Source organism: Pelodiscus sinensis, chromosome 4, assembly GCF_052426305.1.
Source record: "Pelodiscus sinensis isolate ZL-2025 chromosome 4, ASM5242630v1, whole genome shotgun sequence".
Lineage (NCBI taxonomy): Eukaryota > Metazoa > Chordata > Testudines > Trionychidae > Pelodiscus > Pelodiscus sinensis.
Window position 1 is genome coordinate 70978126 of NC_143055.1, and position 24000 is coordinate 71002125.

The 24000-nt window shown below is 44.7% G+C and overlaps 1 protein-coding gene across 3 annotated transcripts in view; it reads right to left on the reverse strand.

Moving 5' to 3' along the window:
* Positions 1–22657, reverse strand: part of PALLD (palladin, cytoskeletal associated protein) — a 321744-nt gene extending 299087 nt beyond the window's left edge. For 2 of the 3 annotated variants that reach the window (XM_075931129.2, XM_075931128.2), the window contains exons 1-2: positions 22493–22656; positions 11268–12302 (exon numbers count right to left, since the gene is read on the reverse strand). In XM_075931129.2, the coding sequence (XP_075787244.1) occupies positions 11268–12301 (1034 nt within the window). In that variant the 5' untranslated portion in view covers position 12302; positions 22493–22656. Of the gene's footprint in view, positions 1–11267; positions 12303–22492 lie in introns of all 3 variants that reach the window. The other variant, XM_014574906.4, reaches the window with a different exon arrangement.
* Between the last annotated feature and the right edge of the window lie 1343 nt (positions 22658–24000).

Consider the following 24000-nt stretch of genomic DNA (forward strand, 5'->3'; position numbering starts at 1 on the left):
GTTGAACTCAAAAGTGATGAAGGCTTACTGAATCATTTTTGTTCTTTGAGGGCATTATTTTAGAGATAGGATTTTCAGCAAACAATGCAGCTGTTACGAGGAGAATTAGAACATTAGGTTTCAGAGAGGCTGTGTGTATTCTGGAGAGACTGAAATTTATCTACTCAGTAGGGGTATGTCTACACTACAAAGTTAAGTTGAACTAACAGCCGTTAGTTTGAATTAACTTTAATAGGCGCTACACATACAAACCGCTAGTTCGAATTTAATTTGAACTAGTGGCGTGCTTAATTCGAACTAGGTAAACCTCATTCTATGGGGACTAACCTAGTTCAAATTAAGTAGTTCGAATTAGGGGCTGTGCAGCCACTTAATTCAAACTAGTTGGAGGCTAGCCCTTCCCAGGTTGCCCTGGTGGCCACTCTGGGCCAAACCAGGGAAACTTTTCTGCCCCCCTCCCGGCCACGGAGCCCTTAAAAGGGCATGGTCTGGCTACAGTGCTTGTGCCAGTTGCAAGCCTGCCAGCACCCAGCCAGCAGACCCTGCACCTGGCACGGCATGAGCCAGCCACCCGCTGCCACCCAGCCCTCCGCCTCTTCCCAGGACCAGGCTGGCGGCTCCAAGGAGCCTGACCGGAGCCGCAAGAGGCGGGCGCCCGCCTGGTCTAGTACGGAGATGGGGGACCTCACTGAGATTTGAGGGAAGACCTCCAACGTCTATGACCTCCGCACTTGGAACAGGAATGTGGCCGTCTAGGGAAGGATAGCTGCTAGCCTGGCCTCAAAGGCCACATGCAAACACAGGAGCAGGTTTGCATGAAAATCAAGTTGGTCCAGTGAGACCCCCGACCCTGAGCCCTGAGCTTAGAACATAAGAACATAAGAACGGCCGTACTGGGTCAGACCAAACATCCATCTAGCCCAGTAGCCTGTCTGCCGACAGCGGCCACCACAAGGTACCCAGGAGGGGATTGTCCGAAGACAATGACCAAGCCATTTGTCTCGTGCCATCTATCTCCAGCCTTCCACAAACAGAGGCCAGGGACACCGTTCCTACCCCCTAGCTAATAGCACTCCATGGACCCAACCTCCATGACTTTATCTAACTTCTCTTTAAACTCTGTTATAGTTCTAGCCTTCACAGCCTCCTGTGGCAAGGAGTTCCACAGGTTGACTATGTGCTGTGTGAAGAAGAACTTTTGCTTATTAGTTTTAAACCTGCTGTCCATTCATTTCATTTGGTGTCCTCTAGTCCTTCTATTATGGGAACTAATGAAGAACTTTTCTTTATTCACCCTCTCCACACCACTCATGATTTTATAGACCTCTATCATATCCCCCCTCAGCCTCCTCTTTTCTAAGCTGAGAAGTCCCAGTCTCTTTAGCCTCTCTTCATATGGGACCTGTTCCAAACCCCTAATCATTGTAGTTGCTCTTTTCTGAACCCTTTCCAAGGCCAAAATATCTTTTTTGAGGTGAGGAGACCACATCTGTACACAGTACTGAAGATATGGTGTACCATAGTTTTATACTTCCCCTCCTCCTTCTTCTCCTGGCTTCCCTCTTCCAGCTCCCTCCTCCCAGGTTTCTCCCTCCCCTCTTCCACCCTCTCTCTTCCCCTCTCCCACCTCCTTTTCCCAGTCTCCCCAGAGGTTAATCCCCCCCACCCAGTTTTGTTAAATAAAGAGAGTTTGTATTTTTGAACACATGTATCCTTTATTTTTTACATCAGGAAGGGGGGCTAGGGAGGAGTAAATGGAAGGAGGTGAGGGAGGAATGGGGCATGAGACCCTGATGGGGAAGACTGGGGTGGCTCTGCGGGCTCCTCGGGGTGGAAGCTCTCCTGCAGGGCCTCCTGGATCCTGACAGTCCCCCGATTGACCCCCCGGATGGCAGCCTGCGGAAAGTGCAGCCGGGCTGATGGCCAAGTGCTGTGATGTGCCAAGTGTGGGCACTGAGGGCACTCCAAGACAGGACTGCTGTGCTGTCACTCATCGAGGTAGGCAAGCAAGTGGGGAACCCTGAGAACTGTCTGTCTGGGGTGGGAGTTGGGTTCCTTTAAGCACAGCCCTCGGCTATCAGCTCCACACTCTAAGTCCTAACCTGATGCCCTGCCAGCACTGGTTCCGGCCATCCTTAACTTTGGTTCAGGGTCCACTCAATGTGGACATGCTAATTTGAATTAGCAAAATGCTAATTCGAATTAGTTTTAGGTCTAGATGCACTAATTCAAATTATCTTAGTTCGAATTAACTAATTGGAATTACAGGCAGTCCCCGGGTTACGTGGATCTGACTTATGTCGGATCCCTACTTATGAACGGGGTGAGGGAACTCCGAACTAGCTGCGCCCCCCCCAGCAGACTGCTGAGACGCGCCGCGGCGTTCTCACTGCCCACGTCCTCCACGGTGAGAAAAGCCGCTCCGCGTCTCCCTGGTCTGCTCGGGGCGGGGTGGGCGCAGCTAGTGCGCCCCCTCCCCCAGCAGACCAGGCTTTTCTCGCCGACGCCTGGGGTAGAGCAGCTAGGGGGCTGCCGGGTTGGTCCCACAGCGCCGAGGTGCGGCGCTACTGGACCAACCCATCAGCACCCCAGCTGCTCTGCCCCAGGCGTCCCCAAGTCAGCCGCTGCTGAAACTGACCAGCGGCTGATTACAGGAAGCCTGAGGCAGAGCAGCTCTGTCTTGGGCTTCCTGTAGTCAGCCGCTGGTCAGTTTCAGCAGCAGCTGACTTGGGAACACCTGGGGCAGAGCAGCTGGGGTTCTGCCGGGTTGGTCCAGTAGTGCCGAGGAGCGGCGCTGCGGGACCAACCCATCAGCACCCCAGCTGCTCTGCCCCAGACATGTCCGATTCAGCCGCTGCTGGTCAGTTTCAACAGCGGCTGAATCTGGACGCCAGTTCCGACTTACATACAAATTCAACTTAAGAACAAACCTACAGTCCCTATCTTGTACGTAACCCGGGGACTGCCTGTAAGTTAGTTCGAATTAGTGCTGTAGTGTAGACATACCCCAGGTTATTAAGGACCAGCTTCTGCACTACCTTGTACCATAGCAGATCACTCACAGCTGTGCAACTTTCTGGTAAATGCTACCTAATCTGAGTTACTGTGTTTAGGGTTGCCAGATGGTTTCAACAAAAATATTGGACACACTTGACATTACATAACAGTCTACATTACATCTTATTTAGAAAATACTGGACATTTATATTTTCTCATTTATATTTTCTCAATTTGTTTCCCAGACAGAAAGCTCAAATACTGGAGTGTCCAGTTCAAAACTGGACACCTGGCATCCCTAACTGTGTTTTGCATTCACTTTACACAGTTGTCACATACTGTAGAAGGTGCAGCAGTGTAGAATCAAGCCCCTTATTTTGGGATTGATTGTGAGGGTAGAATTGTAATGTAGTGTTAGGTTTTAAACTTATTAGAGGCCTTGGAATAGTGGGGACATGGTAGGGAAGGGGAATCAAGCTAGTGAATGGTTCTTAGATACTTAACGTAAGAGCAGGATGATACAGCATTTGATTCATCTACTGTTGAAAACAGACATTGAGCATATACTTTACATACTAATTTTTCTTGCTCATATTTAGATGTCATTAGGATTTGGTAGCTCAGGAAGGAGTCTAAGTACATAGGAGTCATGAAAGGGGGAAGTTTGTAGTGAGCAAAGGAGGCATGTTGTTTACATGTATGCATAAGATGAATATGATACAAAATATGTATGGATGTTTGGAGGTAAATGTCTTCTAATGCTGTATTTAGGCACCTAAATAAGCAGACTGATTTGAAATCTTCTGAGCATCTTTTGAAGTCCAGGGGAGCTCATGGGTAATCAATACATTTTAAAACTACAGGCAGTCCCCGACTTACGCGGATCTGACTTATGTCAGATCCGCACTTACGAACGGGACTTTTCTCGCCCCGGAGCTTGCGGGCGGCGGGACCGCCCAGAGCGCAGCGGTTCCGCCACCGCGTCCTCCGGGGCGAGAAAAGCTGCTCCGGGTCTCCCTGGTGTGCTGGGGGGGGACTCCCCAGCAGAGCAGGGAGACCCGAGCAAAGCCGCACAGGCGGCAGGGCCCCGCTGCCCGTGTGGCTTTGCTCCTTTGCCCCGGAGCAAAGCCGCACAAGCGGCGGGTCCCCCGCCTCTGCGGCTTTTCTCCTGTCTCCCTGCTGTGCTGGGAGTCCCCCCCAGCACAGCAGGGAGACAGGAGCAAAGCAGCAGAGGCGGGGGACCCCGCTGCCTGTGCGGCTTTGTTCCGGGGCAAAAGAGCAAAGCCGCACGGGCAGCGGGGTTCCGCCGCCTGTGCGGCTTTGCTCGGGTCTCCCTGCTGTGCTGGGGGGGACCCCCCCCAGCACACCAGGGAGACAGGAGCAAAGCCGTAGAGGCGGCGGGACCTCTGCGCCTCCGCAGCTTTGCTCGGGTCTCCCTGGTCTGCTGGGGGGGAGGGAGCGCAGCTAGTGCCCCCCCCCCCAGCAGACCAGGCTTTTGTTGAGGACGCCTGGGGTAGAGGAGCTGGGGTGCTGCCGGGCTGGTCCCGCGGGGACCTACCCGGCAGTGCCCCAGCTGTTCTGTCCCAGGAGTCCAGATTCAGCCACTGTTGAAACTGATCAGTGGCTGATTCCAGGAAGCCAGGGGCAGAGCAACTCTGCCTATGGCTTCCTGTAGTCAGCCGCTGATCAGTTTCAGCAGCGGCTGAATCTGGAGCCAGTTCCGACTTACATACAAATTCAACTTAAGAACAAACCTATAGTCCCTATCTTGTACGTAACCCGGGGACTGCCTGTACATAATTTGTTTGTGTCTAAAATCCAATCCTGTCTGAAATGAGGTGTTCTTGAATCTGTTCCTTCACCCATGTGAGTCCCATAGTCTGAGCTGTGCCAGCTTCATTGTAGGATAGTGGCCTGCATGTGGATTTAGAAGCCTAATTTTAGGCACTAATTTTTGCAAATCTTGGCCAACCCATTTTAATCTTTTATTAAGTCACTCACTAATGTGATTATTCACATTTCTAAAGATAGAGTGTAATATCGTATTACCATGACTTGTACATATAAGAGATTAAGTCAAGCTGTTCACACTCTAGTTCTGCTTTTCCAGTTTTAAGTAAAAAAAAAGGCAAATTGTTTAAAGAGAAAGGGATACCTCTTTGATTTCAGAACAAATTTTAATTTGCTAAAGGGTGGTGTTCATAATAAAGCTAAGGTGAAAGGTTTTAAATACAATATAAGGTTGACACAGTCCCTAAATGAAATATAAAATGGGTTCTCCTTGCTTTTTTAGCTTAAGAATAAGCATCCATTTTGAACAAATTTTGTTATATTCAAGAACCTTAAGCCATATTGTTTGCACAGATGGCTACTTATGTTTCCTTCTCAATATGCTACATTTCTGTATATTCAGAAAATTAAACTTCAAAAGACTTATCTGTTGGCACAGTCTTTAAATATAAACCAGAACCTCTGTACTTTGCAGTTGAAGACCATGCTGCTTTCAGTAATGTCCTACGATCATACTACATTTGCCTATAATCTTACCAGTCCTTATAAGAAAAGTGGTGAATCAAGGCAAGATCGAAAATGTGATCTAAGGTCATGGATATACAGTTTGGATCAACTAACCAACTGTGGGGACAGGGTCAGTGCCAGAGAATGATACTAGAGAGCATGAAGTAATTTCAGCAAACATAGTAAGTGGTCAGGAGAGTCATGAGCACTTTCATGAGCATTAGTGTATAACAGAGAACTCCAGAGTTACCGACGCTTTGGGAATGGAGTTTGATTATAACTCCAAAACATCTGTAACTCTGAACAAGAGGTTCCAGGTACTAACTTCAGCCACTGGGGAAGGTGTGTGTCAGTATCTGAAACTAGTACGCCCATCATAAGCCCTGAGCACTAACGCCCTCCCATGAGGCTGAAACTGGGAGCAAAGCCACGGGGCTGAAATCTTGAGCCCCAAACCTTGGTGCTCCTGAGGGTCAGATGGCTAAACTCCTTTGGGAGTCCTGACCAGTAGCACCCATAACCCTGCCACACAAAGACGAAACCTTGAGGCCCAAGGCTGAAGCCCTGAGGCAGTAACAGTAAAGGTTTTTTTGTGTATGTCTGCTGTGACCTGGTTACATCCAGATTGAGTGGGTGTCCAGTTGACCCATAAGTCTGAAACTCTGTGTTCTGTAACTTTGAGGTTCTACTCTACTATTACTTGAGCATGGTTTCAGGGAAATGTTCTCAAGTTGTGAGACATGGCCCTCAGGGGAGGGGCAGGGCAGGGCAAGAGTAGGCCAGCTGATGCGTGTGGAGGGAGGGAAGGGGCAGATAAAAGGGGTAGGCTCCCTGGGGCCCAACATTTCAAAAGGGCCCACAGCGCCTAGCCAACACTGCTGCACCGGTCCCATTAAATTGCCTCCAGAGTCCTGATTGGTGCTCTCTGGGTGGCACTAAGGAGTGCCTGAGGGTGGGGGTTGCAGCAGGGTCCGGGCAGCACTGAGGGCCCCACCCTTTCTGCTCAAGGCCTGCCTCTTCAGGGAGCCGGAGCTGCCCCCCTCTCCAACCTTGCCCTCTGGATGCCCAGAAATTCTGTTGGCCCCCCCGGTTGGGAGCACCATGCTAACAGCCACATCTCCAACCCATTCAGCTCCCAGTCCTGCTCTGTCTCCAGGCCCAGCTCTACTCTCAGTCCAGTTCCAAACCCAGCTGCAGCTCCACTCTGCCCCCTCCTGTTTCTGTCCTCATTCCCTCTCTACCCCGACCAGCTCTGTCTCTAGCACCAACTCCTCTCCATCCCCAACTCTCCCCAGATCTGCCTTCAGCCCAAGCTTCACCACTGAGGAAGGCTTGGCTGTGTAGTAATGGGTGGGGGAGGATGGACAGATTCTGTTGCTAGTAACGGGGAGCACACCTGAAAAAGTTTGACCGCTGTTTTGGGGAATTTTATACTATAGGTTTTGCTGCCTTTCAGATGAGATACAAAACCAAGTTTCTGAACCCTCTTAGTCACTAAAAATTGATAGTACTTACCATAAGAATATTGCTGTTTGGCCCTAGTGTTATGAGCAAATTTCAGTTTAGTGGACATTTTCAGTTTCATATAGTGAAATGCTTAGTTTCTACCAGTCAGAAAATTTTCACTCATTCTACCTTTATTCTTCCTAATATCCAAGATTTTGGAAATATGGGTGTCCAAAATGAGGCTTCCCCGATCCATTTATTTATATCCCAAATAAGGGGTCTATTTTTCAAAGGTAATACATACCCAGAAATTCTCATAGAATTTGATCAGCAGGATCTCCTGATGTATAGCGCTTAAGAAAATCAGGCCTCTTATTTAGGTGCCTAATTATGGCTTGGGAAGACTAACTTTAGGGATCCATTAAAAAAAATCTGGGCCTATATCTCTCTCATACTAGTGCAGAAATATCCCCGAAAATGGTAGACACATTGTAAATGAAGTGATTGCATATTTTGCCTACTCCAATTTACTTCTACATTTTCATCTGGATTCATTATTTTTTCCTACCTATCTTGAACTACTTTATCATGTTGCTATATGCTATTACATAGTTTTTATTTTCCTTTCTGAAGACAGTTGCTTGATGGAGGTGAAGTGATTTTATGTGCACAGTGTACAGTTCTTTGGTAGTGTACTATGCTAAGATAGTTTTATGGTATAATAGTTGTGATTTATCTTAAAATAGAGACTTAAAATACAACTTTGTGATTTGTTTTAATAAAAAAAAAACTGGACAAGATTTAGAGATGGACTCTGGTTGCAGGGACAAACTTTCACAGAGTCTGAGAGGGTTTACACCTTTGCTGTAGCCTGTGTCTAACAACAAGTTCTTAATAACTAACTGTATAATAGTATGGCTTTCATGATTCACCCTGAAATGTCTGTTAACTAAATGAATGTATTGAAACAGCTTCATACTGCCCCCTGGTGTTATTCACTAAAAAGAAACACATCAGTCAAAATTCTCTTTATCTAACTTGTGATAGAGTGACCTCTTCAGTAAAGTGGATAAGGTTACAATAAGCCCCTATGAAAAATTTGATTGTCCTAAGAAAATAAATTATTGCATAGTGCGGCACATTTTCCTAATCTTCCACCTATCTTTTAAATCACCATCCCATTTTACACATTAAAAGAAAAAGCCACTGTTTCTATGGGATTCACACAAAGGAGCATGATTTAATTCTTCATGAGCACCTCACATGGCCTACTCCAGAAATTGTGCTGACATTTAAAACAACAACAATGAGGAGTCCTTTGGCACCTTAGAAGCTAACAGATTTATTAGGACATGAGCTTTTGTGGGTAAAACCCACTTCATCAGATACATTGGACTGGAAAGTACAGAGGCAAGGGTAATATGTAAGTATATGAAAAGAAGTTACTTATCAAGTATTAATGAGGCTATTTTTCTTGGATTAAGAGTAACAAACACATCTCACCAGCCAATGATACAACCACATAAAAATCAACTGGGGGTAAACCAGAAGTGTAATCATAGAACCATAGAATCCTAGGGCTGGAAGAGACCTCAGGAGGTCAATGAGTCCAGTCCCCTGCCCAAAGCATGTTCATGAGTACTACAATATTAAGGGAATTTATTTTTTTTAAAGGCAAGTCAGTTAAAAGTATCAAATGTGAAGTTTCTTTGTACACATCTGTGACTGGATTAATTTAATAGCAATGCAAAATATGTATCTATCTTGCAACTGTGGTAGATTTTTCATGGATGACTCCACAGCTGTGGGTCAGCGTAACTATAAGCCTGATACTTCTTTGTTCTGTTAGATAAAATAATAGCAATGAGATATTATAATGTTGATATAATGATGTATCTTTGCGATCGTAATATTGCATCCTCATGGAGGACTGATAATATTTCATTTTAGGTTGCTGTTTGATTCCAGTTCTGCTCAGCAGTTATCTAAACTTCTTATCATCTAAGGATTATATGCCATATACTTTTCATAGATTTTACTGGCATGAGAGAGATTCCATATACTGTACATACTCTTTATATAGGGACCCATAGCATAGGCTAGTGACTAAACTTATATTTTAAAATTTTAAAGTGTTGGCTAGGATTGGTAAAAACAGTCAACTCAGTAAAATCTTTCAATTTATCTATATGATCTGTATCAGAGGGGTAGCCATATTAGTCTGAATCTGCAAGAATGACGAGAAGTCCTTCTAGACTAACAGATTTATGCACGTGACATGCATCTGAAGAAGTGGGTCTTTGCCCACGAAAGCTTATGCTCCAATAAATCTGTTAGTCTATAAGGTGCCACAGCACTTTTCGTCGTTCTATATGATCTGTTTCACTCTAGTACATTAATATAGTATACAACATGACTACTTTCTAATCAAGCCAAAATAAATCAAAGACTAAGCTTACTTTATAGTGTCAAACCTTTCCACATCCCCTTCCTTATTAAGGCCTGCTATGTTTAGATTATTCCTTCTCTTTTGCTTTTCAATTTAAAGAAGTACAGCTGCTTTGAAATATTTTAATGAATAATTGTGTTTAAATCATGTCAAAAACATGTTTTTTTTGCAAAATAACTGCTTTGATCTGTCACTTCCTTTTCTTGCTAAAGATGCTTAAGAAAACATCTGATTAATTTCTGACTCAAAGACAAAATATTGGCAGATACCTTTCCAAGAAAGGCATGAATCTGCAAGCTGCAATTATTCTCAACTTCCATTGGTTTCTAAAGTATGGAAGCTCCTTTGAGATGTTGTTCAGTTCTCCTAATAATTGTGTCTCTAGCTGTTAGAAATACAAAATTTAAAACTCTCATAATAACAGCTAACAATATTGGGAAATTGTTATTACAGTAAATATTTCTGGATGGCCATCAAAATTCCAACAACATACTGGAGGGAATGTTTTGATATAGGCACCATCTTAATATCTTCTGAGAATAAGAACTGAAAGACAATCTACTGTAAACTTTCTTGCACAAGAATGGGCTTGTAGTGTGGACGCTCCGCAAGTCGTTCTTGCGCAAGAAGCCTGCAATGTAGACAGCCTTTGTGAATGCAACATTTAAGGACCAGATTGTGAACCCCTTTACTTGCATTGATGACACACTAGTCTCATAAAAACAAAAAGTTCTGTGACACATTAAAGACTAAGGGTATGTCTACACTACCCCGCTAGTTCGAACTAGCGGGGTAAGGTAGGCATACCGCACTTGCAAATGAAGCCCGGGATTTGAATTTCCCGGGCTTCATTTGCATAAGCGGGGAGCCGCCATTTTTAAAACCCCGATGGTTCGAACTCCGTGCAGCGCGGCTACACGGGGCACGAACTAGGTAGTTCAAACTAGGCTTCCTATGGAAATGAGGAGTAACGGTAGTTCGAACTAGGAAGCCTAGTTCGAACTACCTAGTTCGTGCCCCGTGTAGCTGCGCTGCACGGGGTTCGAACCAGCGGGGTTTTAAAAATGGCGGCTCCCCGCTTATGCAAATGAAGCCCGGGAAATTCAAATCCCGGGCTTCATTTGCAAGTGCGGTATGCCTACATTACCCCGCTAGTTCGAACTAGCGGGGTAGTGTAGACATACCCTAACAGATTTATTTGGACATAAGCTTTTGTAGTCAAAAAACTACTTTGTCAGATGAAATGGAAATATTTAAAGAGTAAGGGACCACTCATAGACTCATAGACTTTAAGGTCAGAAGGGACCATTATGATCATCTAGTCTGACCCCCTGCACAGTGCAGGCCACAAAATCTCACCCACCCCTCCTAGAATAATCCTCTCACCTATATCTCAGATATTGAAGCCTTCAAATACTTTGAAGACCCCAAGATGCAGAGAATCCTCTAGCTGTGATCTATACCCCATGCTACAGAGGAAGGCTAAAAACTTCCAGGGCCTCTGCTAATCTACCCTGGAGGAAAATTCCTTCCCGACCCCAAATATGGCGATCAGCTAAACCCTGAGCATGTGGGCAAGACTCATCAGCTAGACACCCAGAAAGTTCTCTATAGTAATTCCTATCATCCCTCCATTGACCTATTTCCCACTGATAATGAATGGTCACTCAAGATAATGATGATAAAATCTGTTACTTCATGTATTTATTCATAGAACAACTTAGCTCACAGCATGCATTAATAGAATTTTCTTGTACATTACTCTTGAGCAGATCCATGATGAGACTTTTCTCCTAGAGATTAAAATTAGAAGATGATAGCCATTGTCTGTCATCATTTTAAATTGCCATGTACCTACCTGACATGAGGTGTTGGATTTCCAGCAACTCTGCACTCCAGCAGCACCTTGCTTCCCTCAGCCACTTCCTGGCTCCGGAGTTTCTGGGTAAATCGAGGAGCTGAAGACTGATAGCTGCCTGCATTAGTGAGCTTGTGGTGGAAGGCAGTTTCACTTTCTTGAGTGACATTTTTCCTGTCAGAGAAGGGCTCTCCATTCCGACAAGCCTCAGGTAACTGTACTTCAGGTTTCGTTTCTGGATATGCTTTGACAGGACTCTGATTCACTGAGGCATTTATCATGGCTGACTGTTTCTTTTTAGGGGATAGGTATCCACTGTCTGGAGAAGAGGAGTCCCCATCAGGACTCCTGCCTCTTGCCTTTGCTGCTTCTCTAAATATGGAAGAGAGTTCCTCAATGAACATGGCAGCCTTGTCACACAGCTTGTTCTTGAAAGGAGCATCTCCCTGGGACATTGGTTTGGATTTTGGGCTTGTCTTTTGTGTACCTGTACTACGTCTCTCTGCATTTCTTAGGCTCCGAATAAAGCTGGGGCTAGCTGTTAGCAAGGGTGAGATGCTGCCTTGCCTCCCAGGGACCGAGCTTGCTGCCAGATGGGATGTGAGTGGTTGCTGTTTCTGTTGCTCTGGGAGACTTTGAGCTGTGCTGAATAGTGGATTTGGGCTACCCAGTTGAGGCCTTCCCACAACTTCTTGTTCTTGCACTTTGGACTTCCTGGAAGAAGCATATTCTGATGAGTTTGAAGAAGTGTTGAAATGATGACTGAACTCCTGCTCTGCATTTGGATCCCCTGTCACTGAGTTAGCAATAGCTTCTCTGGCAAGATCAAGGCTTTTACTTATCTCCTCCTTGCTGAGAAATGCAGATAGCTCATTTGAAACCTCTCCATCCTGTATATCTGACAGGGAATCATAAAAAAAGTCCTGGAAAGAGGAAGCCTCTGACATGTTTTCATGGGCCCTTTTCTCTGCAGAGTAAGCATCCTTCCGCACTAAGGGTAGAGGCACCACCTGCTCGTGCCTTCTGTCTTGCATGCTGAAAGAAAATGCACATAATTTCTATAAGGAGTGTGACAATAAAACACTTTATATGCTTGTGTAGTGTAACTGTAAATTCACTATTTACAAATGACAGGATACAAAAGCAAGTGGGAAAAATCAAATCCTAATGGTGTAAGAATTATTTGTAACATGATCATTCACATTGAGTTATAATGGGTCAGACTGACACTGAGCAAGAGCAGGCTGGTTACAAAGTAAGGGTATGTCTACACTACAGCACTAATTCTAACTAACCTAATTCGAATTAGTGCATCTAAACTTAAAAACTAGTTTGAATTAGCGTTTTGCTAATTCGAACTAGCATGTCCACATTGAGTAGACCCTGAACCGAAGTTAAGGCTGGCCGGAAGCAGTGCCAGCAGGGCATCAGGTTACGACTTAGAGTAGTGGTCTCCAACCTTTTTACCCCCAAGATCACTTTTTAAATCTCCGAACAGGCGAAGATCTACCACCCCGCCCCTTCCTTGAAGCCCCGCCCCTTTTTAAAGCCCCACCCCTTTCTTGAAGCCTCGCCCTCTCTATTCTCCTCCTGTCCATCATTTGCTATCCTCAGCCCTTACTTACTCTGATAAACAGTTTATTTTTAAATTCTGCGATGTATAAAATTAAAATCACGTGTTTATAGTTATGAAATAAATGGTCTGTTTTTTATTCATGCTATTTAAATCTAAAATGAAGCATTTATAATTATACATTTTGTGGGGACAGAGTTCTGCGGCTGGGGGCAGGGTAGAGGGAACAGGGTGCTGAGAGGGCAGAGGACAGGGTTCTGCAGCAGGGGACAGAGTGCCAGTGGGGACAGGTTTCTGCAGCTGGGGACAGGGTGCCAGTGGGGACAGGAATAGGGACAGAGTTCTGTAGCTGGGGACAGGGGAGTGGGGACAGAGTTAAGGGAGTGAGGACAGGGGAGTGGGGACAGAGTTAGGGGAGTGGGGACAGAGTTCTGTGGCTTGGGAGAGGGGGCTGGGGAGTGGGGTGCCAGTGGAGGCAGAGAGTCCCCTGTATCTGCCTCCTCCCAGGATTCCCCCGCCCCCAGAGGGAAAGCAGCACGTGCCTGCCCCGGGGCCGACCCACCCGCAGCGCAGGGAAGCCCCGCGCGCGCACACCTGCCCCGGAGGCCAACCCCCCAGCACAGGAAACCCCGCGCGCGCGCCTCCCCCAGGGCTGACTCACCCCTCCTGTGTGGTGCAGGGAGCCGATGCTCCCTCCCTCAGTACACCCGGCAGAGCAGCTAGTGCTACTTCCGGAATTGCTGGAAGTAGCGTTAAGCTGCGGGACTTCTGTCCATCCCCGGGAAGCCTACACTACCTCCATTTTCACATCAGGTAAGTAGTGGGGCTTCTTGGGGGTGGGAGCGAAATGGGGGCGGGGTGGACAGGACACCTCGCGATCGACTAGTCAAGGCCTCAGATAGACCAGTCGATCACGATCGACCTGTTGACGACCACGGACTTAGAGTGTAGAGCGGCTGTCTCAGGCTAGCCGAGGTCTGTGCTTAAAGGGACGTGACCCCCACCCCGGACAGACAGTTCTCAGGGTTCCCCGCTTGCTTGTCTCCCTCGATGAGGGACAGCAAAGCGGTCCTGTCTTGGAGTGCCGTGAGTTCCCACACTCAGCACATCACAGTACTTGGCCATCAGCCAGGCTGCAATTGCTGCAGGCTGCCATCCGGGGGGACAATCGGAGGGCTGTCAGGATCCAGGAGACCCTGCAGGAGAGCTTTGACCCCGAAGAGCCCGCAGAGCCACCCCAGTCCTCCCCATCAGGGGCTCGTACCCCATTCCTCCCTCATCTCCTTCCACTTACCCCTCCCTACTCCGCCTTCCTAATGTAAAAAATAGAGGACACATGTTCAAAAATAGAAACTCTCTTTATTTAACAAAATTGGAGGGGGGGATTAACATCTGGGGAGAGGGGAAGAGAGAGGGTGGGAGAGGGGAGGGGAAAACCTGTGAGGAGGGAGCTTGAAGGGGGAAGCCAGGGGAAGAAGGAGGATGGGAAGTATTAAACTATGGTACACCCACATCTTCAGTACTGTGTACAGATGTGATCTCCTCACCTCAGAAAAGATATTTTGGCCTTGGATAGGGTTCTGAAAAGGGCAACTAAAATGATCAGAGGTTTGGAACAGATCCCATGTGAGGAGAGGCTACAGTGACTGGGACTTTTCAGTTTGGAACAGAGGAGACTGAGGGGGGATATAATAGAGGTCTATAAAATCATGATTGGTGTGGAGAGGGTGCATAAAGAAAAGTTCTTCATTAGCTCCCATAATAGAAGGACTAGAGGACAACAAATGAAATGAATGGACAGCAGGTTTAAAACTAATAAGCAAAAGTTCTTCTTCACACAGCACATAGTCAACCTGTGGAACTCCTTGCCATAGGATGCTGTGAAGGCTAGAACTATAACAGAGTTTAAAGAGAAGTTAGATAAAGTAATGGAGGTTTGGTCCATGGAGTGCTATTAGCCAGGGGGTAGGAACGGTTTCCCTGGCCTCTGTTTGTGGAAGGCTGGAGAATGATGGCACGAGACAAAGGGTATGTCTACACTACAAAGTTAATTCGAACTCACAAACGTTAGTTCGAATTAACTTTGATAGGTGCTACACAGGCAAACCGCTAGTTCAAACTTAATTCGAACTAGCGGAGCGCTTAATTCGAACTAGGTAAACCTCATTCTACGAGGACTAACGCCTTGTTCGAATTAAGTAGTTCAAATTAAGGGCTGTGTAGCCACTTAATTCGAACTAGTGGGAGGCTAGCCCTCCCCAGCTTTCCCTGGTGGCCACTCTGGGCACCACCAGAGAAACTCTTCTGCCCCCCTCCCGGCCCCGGAGCCCTTAAAAGGGCACGGTCTGGCTACGGACCCTGCACCTGGCACGGCATGAGCCAGCCATCCGCACCTGGCACGGCATGAGCCAGCCACCCGCTGCCACCCAGGCTGGCGGCTCCCAGGAGGCTGCCCAGGGCCGCAAGAGATGGGCACCCACCTAGTCTAGTGCGGACATCGTGGACCTCATCCACGACTTCCACACTAGGCACAGGAAAGTGGCCATCTAGGGCAGGATAGCTGCCAGCCTGGCCACCCAGGAACAGGTGTGCATGAAAATCAAGGTGGTCCAGTGAGACCTCCGACCCTGAGTCCTGAGCTTAGAACGGCCGTACTGGGTCAGACCAAAGGTCTATCTAGCCCAGTATCCTATCTGCCGACAGCGGCCAACACCAGCTACCCCGGAAGGGATGGACCGAAGACAATGACCAAACCATTTGTCTTGTGCCATCCATCTCCAGCCTTCCACAAACAGAGGCCAGGGACACCATTTCTATCCCCTGGCTAATAGCACTACATGGACCCAGCCTCCATGAATTTATCTAACTTCTCTTTAAACTCTGTTCTAGTTCTAGCCTTCACAGCCTCCTGCAGCAAGGAGTTCCACAGGTTGATTATTTGCTTTGTGAAGAAGAACTTTCTGTTATTAGTTTGAAGCCTGCTACCCATTCATTTCATTTGGTGTCCTCTAGTCCTTCTATTATGGGAACTAATGAAGAACTTTTCTTTATGCACCCTCTCCACACAACTCGTGCTTTTATAGACCTTTATCATATCCCCCCTCAGTCTCCTCTTTTCTAAGCTGAGAAGTCCCAGTCTTTTTAGCCTCTCTTCATATGGGACCTGTTCCAAACCCCTGATCATTTTAGTTGCCCTCCCCTCTCCCACCCTCTCTCTTCCCCTCTTCCACCTCCTTTTCTCAGTCTCCCCGAGTTTTGTTAAATAAAGAGAGTTTCTATTTTTGAACACACGTGTCCTTTATTTTGTACATCAGGAAGGGGGGCTAGGGAGGGGTAAGTGGAAGGAGGTGAGGGAGGAATGGGGTACGAGCCCCCGATGGGGAGGACTGCGGTGGCTCTGCGGGCTCCTCTCCCGCAGCCCCCCGATTAACCTCCCCCGGATGGCAGCCTGCGGCAAGTGCAGCCGGGCTGATGGCTGAGTGCTGTGATGTGCCGAGTGTGGGCATTCAGGGCGCTCCAAGACAGGACTGCTTTGCTGTCCCTCATCGAGTTAGACAAGCGAGCGGGGAACCCTGATAACTATCTGTCTGGAGTGGAGGTCAGGACCCTTTAAGCACAGCCCTCGGCTAGCCTGAGACAGCAGCTCCACGCTCTACGTCCTAATCTGATGCCCTGCCGGCACTGCTTCCGGCTATCCTTAACCTCGGTTCAGGGTCCACTCAATGTGGACATGCTAGTTTGAATTAGCAAAACGCTAATTCGAACTAGTTTTTAGGTCTAGATGCACTAGTTCGAATTAGCTTAGTTTGAATTAACTAATTCGAATTAAGTTAGTTCAAATTAGTGCTGTAGTGTAGACATACCCAAATGGCTTGGTCATTGTCTTCAGTCTATCCCCTCCGGGGTAGCTGGTGTTCGTCGCTGTCCGCAAAGAGGCTACAGGGTTAGATGGACCTTTTTTCTGACCCAGTACAGCCGTTCTTATGTTCTTAAATTTTAAGCTCAGGGTCGGGGGTCTCACTGGACCACCTTGATTTTCACGCAAACCTGCTCCTGGATTCGAATGTGGCCTTTGGTGGCCAGGCTGGCAGCTATCCTGCCCTAGACGGCCACTTTCCTGTGCCTAGTGTGGAGGTCGTGGACGTTGGAGGCCTCCCCCCAAATCTGGATGAGGTCCACGATCTCTGCACTGCACCAGGCGGGCGCCTGCCTCTTGCGGCCTTGGGGAGGCTCCTTGGAGCTGCCAGCCTGGTCCTGGGAAGAGGCGGAGGGCTGGGTGGCAGCGGGTGGCTGGCTCGTGCCTTGCCAGGTGCAGGGTCTGCTGGCTGGGTGCTGGCAGGCTTGCACCTGGCACGGGCACCGTAGCCAGACTGTGCCCCTTTAAGGGCTCTGGGGCCGGGAGGGGAGCAGAAGAGTTTCCCTGGTGGTGTCCAGAGTGGCCACCAGGGCAACCTGGGGAGGGTTAGCCTCCCACTAGTTCGAATTAAGTGGCTACACAGCCCTTAATTCGAACTCCTTAATTCGAACTAGGCGTTAGTCCTCGTAGAATGAGGTTTACCTAGTTCGAATTAAGCGCTCCGCTAGTTCCAATTAAGTTCGAACTAGCGGTTTGCATGTGTAGCGCCTATCAAAGTTAATTCGAACTAACGGTTGTTAGTTCAAATTAACTTTGTAGTGTAGACATACCCTAAGTGTTTCAGAAGTGGGTCCTCTACATCACGGATGGGAAAAATATGCCCTGTGGGCCGGCAGCAGCCTGCCACATATTGGACACTGTATTCTCAGCTGCCAATGTCTTCCGGTCCAGTGAGACCTTTGAGCAGGCTCCTTGCCTGCTGCAGCTCCACATGCCACTCAAAGCTGCTGGGGCCAGTATGTGTGTCTCTGCGCAGCATGATCTCATTGGCTGCCCTCACTCCCAGCACAATCCTGACAGATCCTGATGGTCAGACTGCTTGCAGGTGCATGCAGCATGTGGAGACCTGCTGCCCATCTCCCTTCATAACGTGCACCATGCAGAGACGCACACAATGACCCCAGCAGCCGGCCATTTTGACTGGCATGTTCGGGTACAGCACGCAGGGAGCCTGCCCAAGGGTACCGTTTGACTGCTGGTTGGGAGTCATCTATGGTAAGCACCTCCTGCCCAGAGCCTGCATCTGGCACCCCATCCCCTCCCACACTCCAAAACTCATGACCCAGATCACAACACCCTCCCACGTGACCAACCCCCTTTCTCAGGTCACAACCCAAATCCTCTGCACGCCTTCCAGTACCCTTCCCCCAAGTCAAAATCCTCTCCAGTATATCCCAATCTCCTGTCTCAGGTGACAACCCTCTCCTTTAACCAAACTCCCTCCTAGACCCCACACCCCTTCCTGCCCCCAATCCCATATTCAAATCTTCTCCTGTACCTAACTTCCATCCCAGACCCTACACCCCCTCCATTAATATCATGGAAGCGTACAGCCCTTGACCAATTACCAAATTCTTGGAGTGGCTCCTATCAAAAATTATTGCCCACCTCTTCTCTACATGTAGTCCTTTTATGAATTTTTAAAAGTTTGTTTTGTATTTCCTCTGCATGTTGGGTAACACAAACTCAAAACCTCCAAATTATTTTCAGTGATGTATTGGTTCCTATTAATTTTACCCATTCTATTGTTTAGGTTCATGGTCATTTCATAATATACCTGCACTGCTTTCCTCCCCCAAAAAATTCCTTTCAAAATCATAACATATTGCAATATCAAATTACTTCAGGATGGTGAAGTGATTTAAGCAAATTATTAGTATTAGATTCTCAATAAGTAGGAGTCGCTTGTGTTCCCTTGATTAGAACTGTCATTCTGACTTCTGTTTAATAATATAAATTTATTATTATTTTGTTTATGATTGTCTCCTGGTTGTTAATTTTTCATGTCCTTCTCTGCTGATGGAACATTTATGTTCCTTGGTAGCATTATAATATACTCTGATCATTTTTAAATCACTGGAATATCAGATTACCATGTACTACAGATATGGTAAAGCAGCATTGAAAGAGTGTGATTCATTTATTCAGCTTCGGTAAAAAGACAAAATTGTCTCTAACTACCCTCAGTTTTTCCACAGCATTTTTAAGCATCTCATTCCTTGCTTGTTCATAGGTGGAACAGTAATAAAACCCATTCCCAAACAGAATAATATACACTAAGTTCCATGAGTTGAAGCGTGTTTGATTTCCTGGATGTTGCATCAGTGACATATGGAATGATAACTGCTTCTGCTGAATATTAATTCAGCTGAATAACAGTATTTTAAATATCCCTGATTATAAGGATCATATATGTGGCCTCATTTCCAGGGGAGTTTAATTTCTTAAAACTAAATTGTTTAAACCTCTGTATGTTCACAGTATGCTCTATTCCATTTCTTCAAAGCTATCTGGCTTGAGAGATGCACTTGGATGTATTTTACATTACTCATGCAAGCTCCAATTACTTCTAGTTACTTCACTGGGGCTTACCCAATAGATATTTATTAGCTGTTTGACTGACTGATTGAATTCTTGGAGTAGTGTATCCCTCTCTAGATATCTGTTCTTTCTGCATTAATTAGGTTGTCTTGTTCCCTTTATCCCTACTTACCAGGAAACAAATCTAGCAATCATGGCAATATAGTCTCAACAAAATTTTAAAAAGTATATGCACGACATAATTAGCTACAATTTAGCAATTTTAGAAAATGAACTCCAGCAGATCATCTGATCTAGAGACTCAGCTGTTAAGGCAGCTGCATGAATACCAGGGAATCAAGAATTAAATTTGGAGAATTTGTGTGTATGGAACAATTTTTAGTAATTTTTAAAAATGTCATATTAAATGAAATAAATATGCTACTTTGTGTGGATAATTTGTTGCTTTAAATCATATTGTGCATCACAAGCATAATCTGATTCTGATTAAAAAAAACCTGAATCTGATTTGCTTTCTTCTTCCTATTGTAGCTTATATCTCAATGTGAAATGTAACATTATAAGCCAAATTGTCCTGACTTTCACCCTATGCTATTCTGTTGTATCACTATGTCTAGACTGCTGGCTTCTTTCGGAAGAAGCTTTTCTGGAAGAGATCTTCTGAAAAAACTTCTTCCGAAAGAGCGCGTCCAAACTGCCAAAGCACACTAAAAAAATGATCTGCTTTTTCGACAGATAGCGTCCACACTGAATGGACGCAATCTCGCATGTAACCTGTGATTACTATGGGTGGAACGGCCATCAGGGCACCTATGCTTTTTCCTCTTTCCTCTTCTTGTGAAAGAACTCCCTGCTCCCTGTCCACACACGCCTTTCTCCAAAAGAGCTCTTTTGGAAAAAGGCTTCTTCCTCATAGAATTCAATTTTTTTTGAAAGAACGCGATTGCAGTGTGGACGTAATTGAAGTATTTTTCCAGAAAAAAACGCCTTTTTCTGAGAAAAACTCTGTAGTGTAGACATACTGAGTATGTCTATACTTGCACCCTCTTTCGAGAGAAGGATGCAAATTAAGACATTTGAAATTGCAAATGAAGCCTGATTTAAATATCCCATGCTTCATTTGCATATTCACATTACGGTGCTATTTTGAAATAACGCTATTTCGAAATAACAGACGCTGTTAAGATACGGTTATTTCGAGAGAAAACCCTTCTCTTGAAATAACTGGTAAACCTCATTGTATGAGGAATAAGAGTTATTTCGAGAGAAGGGTTCTCTCTTGAAATAACCGCGTCTTAACATCGTCTATTATTTCAAAATAGCGCTATTTCGAAATAGTGTCATAACACAAATATGCAAATTAAGCACGGGATATTTAAATCCAAGCTTCATTTGCAATTTTGACTGTCTTCATTTGCATTCCTCTCTCGAAAGAGGGTGCAAGTGTAGACATACCCACCCTGAGCTACGTCTTAGGGAAGAGTGTAATCCTTTGCCTTTCAGCATAACAGAGAATAGTTAGTTTTAGGGATATAAGATCCCAATTAATCGGTTAACCAGTTAAATGTTAGTTTAGCTTAACATTTAACTGTTTAACCGGCTAAGTGGGATCCAGGCTAGGAAATGGTCCAGCCTGGCTGGAGCAGTCCTCAACCTACAGGACTCCTGCCCCAGCCCTGTGCTGGGGCCACTTCCAGCTCCCAGCCTCTGCACTGGATCTGGGGCTGTTGCAGGCTCCCATCTCTCCCTGGAGCAACCCCTGTCCACAGTGGGTCTGGTCTGGGCTCCCTGTAGACAGAGACTTTTCCGGATGCTGGAGCAGCTCTTGCCTCTGGGCCACCCAGTCTTGTTGCGGACAGGGCATGATCTGAACGAGAGCAGTCCCTGTCTGTGATAGGCCCCCTTCAAGGCTGGAGCAGCCCACTGACCACCACAGGCTGGGATTTCTCCAGCCCCCAACAGTTAACCAGAACTGGTAAGCACTAAGGATGTAAGACTGTTTCAAATGGGTGATCAATAAGCATGAGCTTCTCCGTTACCCAAATGGTTACATGCTGGCTAGTTATTTCACATCCCTAGTTATTTTCTAGTAAAATGCACACATTTGGAATATATGCTACAATTATTTGAGCTTTACATCATTCTATAAATTGTTAGATGAAAACAATGATTTACAAATAACTGAAAATCATAATTTTCGAAGTAGGATACCTGTAGTTAGTCATCTAAATAATCAGCTAGATTTTCACAGGTGTTGAGTACCCCATGAAAACTACAGGTTATCACTACTTCTGAAAAATCTGGCTACTTATTTTGGTGCCTGAATATGGATTTACATGTCTATCCCTAGGCATCTAAGTTTGAACATTTTTGTGTACATTTTTAACCTATATTGTAATATATAAATTCACTGTAATCCAGGGAATCCAAAATTCCTGTAGAACAACTTGCTTCTTTAAGCACAGCTAAATGAAGGCAAAATAGCACTAACCCTATCAAATAGCAAGTAAGATCATAATTAGAAATATTGAATGCCATTTCTAGCACCTCTTGGTTAGATAACAAAATATTTATAATTCTGCTTTGCACTTCTATCTAATGAGTGTATTCATCATTATTAATGTACTTATTGTTTTAAAGACAATATAGAAAATAAAATTTTGCATATGTATTATTTTGAAAGTTTAACTTTTCCGAAGCTATATTGTGCACATATTATTTCCATGGTACAATTTGATATTTATCTTGTTGTATATAAAATCATAGATGCTCTATCCATTAGCATAGTAAAATAAAATATTAAAATATATTATATTATAGTGGCACTAATTTTCACATTTTTAGAAAACACATGAATAATCTTTAGATTAAAACATTAAAATGACTATACAGTAAAGTACAGAGTACCATGGAATATACTTTTAAAGATATCACTTCCTCATTGTAATGAAAAGAGAAATAATAAGAAAAAATGCAAGCATTTAAACATTTGTAAGGAATGTGCCAAAAAATGATAGATTAAAAAAATAAAAATAAATCACAGTCTGTTCAAACAAGTAACAGAGTTAAGGGAATTTCTAATGGGATTTCAAAAACAAATAAATACTTATTTTGCGATAGATTTTGAAACTCTGAACTACTATTCCCTGAAAACAAATAATTGATTTCACACACAAAAAATAACTAGGTACAGACCTTATATATGTTAGGCCAGTTTGAAGAGTCTCACATATAATTAATTTCAGGAAACGTTGCTTTTTCTTTCTTCGTTTAAGAAAGCTGTAAGTTGTTTTAACTATTCACTTAAGATTACTTGGTCCTCAGTAAGCATTGAGGCGACTGTGGCCTGTGAATTACATCTGTCCTGTGTGAGTATGTATTCTTACTCCACTCATTCTATATTTGGTAACTGAACTCATGTTTCAGCAAACTGCCACTGTCTGGAATGCCTACAGAAGGGACATTAGTCCTGGAAGCCACAACAAGTTCTGTGCACTTGGTGCTTAGAAACTCAAGAAACCTAACATTAAAACACTCAATTTTTGCTGTATTTTTAAGCAGCATTTCAGTCTGTTCTTTTATATTATTAAGGAATTTTAAAATGTAACACAATCACAATCAAAGTGCCTCCATTCACTGAAATAGAAAGTACAGTCTATGGTTTGACTTATAGAGTTTAAAAATGGTTTCTTTATAAGGAATTTCCTCTTCAAATTTGTTTTTTATTTTTACCACAGGTAAACAGGTTTTGTATTAAAGACAGTTATAAATTAGTTTATAGACAGAGATAAATATATTCTAAATATACAAAATACAAATACAACATATTCTAAAAATAGAAAAACATTGCACTACCATTTAGTTTCTGTGATTAGAAATACTATAAAATACTATACTATATATATTTTTGTTAGTCTCTAGAGTGCTACAGGACTATTTGTGTTTAAAGATACAGACTAACATGGAGACCACTCTGAGACAATGAAAATATAGTTGATATAGTATTATATTATTTGTGGTGTTCCTTTATCTCATTTTAATTTTGGTTAATTCGGTATATTTCTATCTCCATATATAAAATCCATTTCTAATAACTAGAAATATAGTAGATAAAGTAATATCTACCAGTGGATTCAGTGAGATTTTCCCTGGTTATTTGCAGTGTTGTAGCCATGTTTGTCCCAGAATCTTAGAGAGACAAAGTACGTGAGGTAATGTCTTTTATTGGACCATCTGTTGGTGAAAGATGCAAGCTTTTGAGCGAACACAACTCCATGTAAACTTGAAAGCTTATCTCTTTCCCCAACAAAAGGTGGCCCAAGGAAAGATACCAACCCACCCACCTTATCTCTCTCATTTTTCCTAACAAATTGATAATGTTGTTCTGTGGTTAAATCCTTCAACCCTACTCTTTGTTAAAGCACTATGGAATGGCTGCTTGGATTCTGTTTTCCAGAATGCAATGATAAAATGCACTTAGACTGCACAATTAGCATAGAGACAGAAATATGATTGACAATATTAGGAATGTTAAATTTAGATTAATTAACTATTCAAATAGTCGATGGGATATCCATCAACTATTTGATTAATCTACAAGAGCGCCTCCGCCTTTGAACTACAGCAAAAGCCCTGCATGGCTCTTGCTACAGTTCAAAAGCAGAAGCTCTGCAGGGAGTGTGGGACCCTCCTGGCTCCACGAT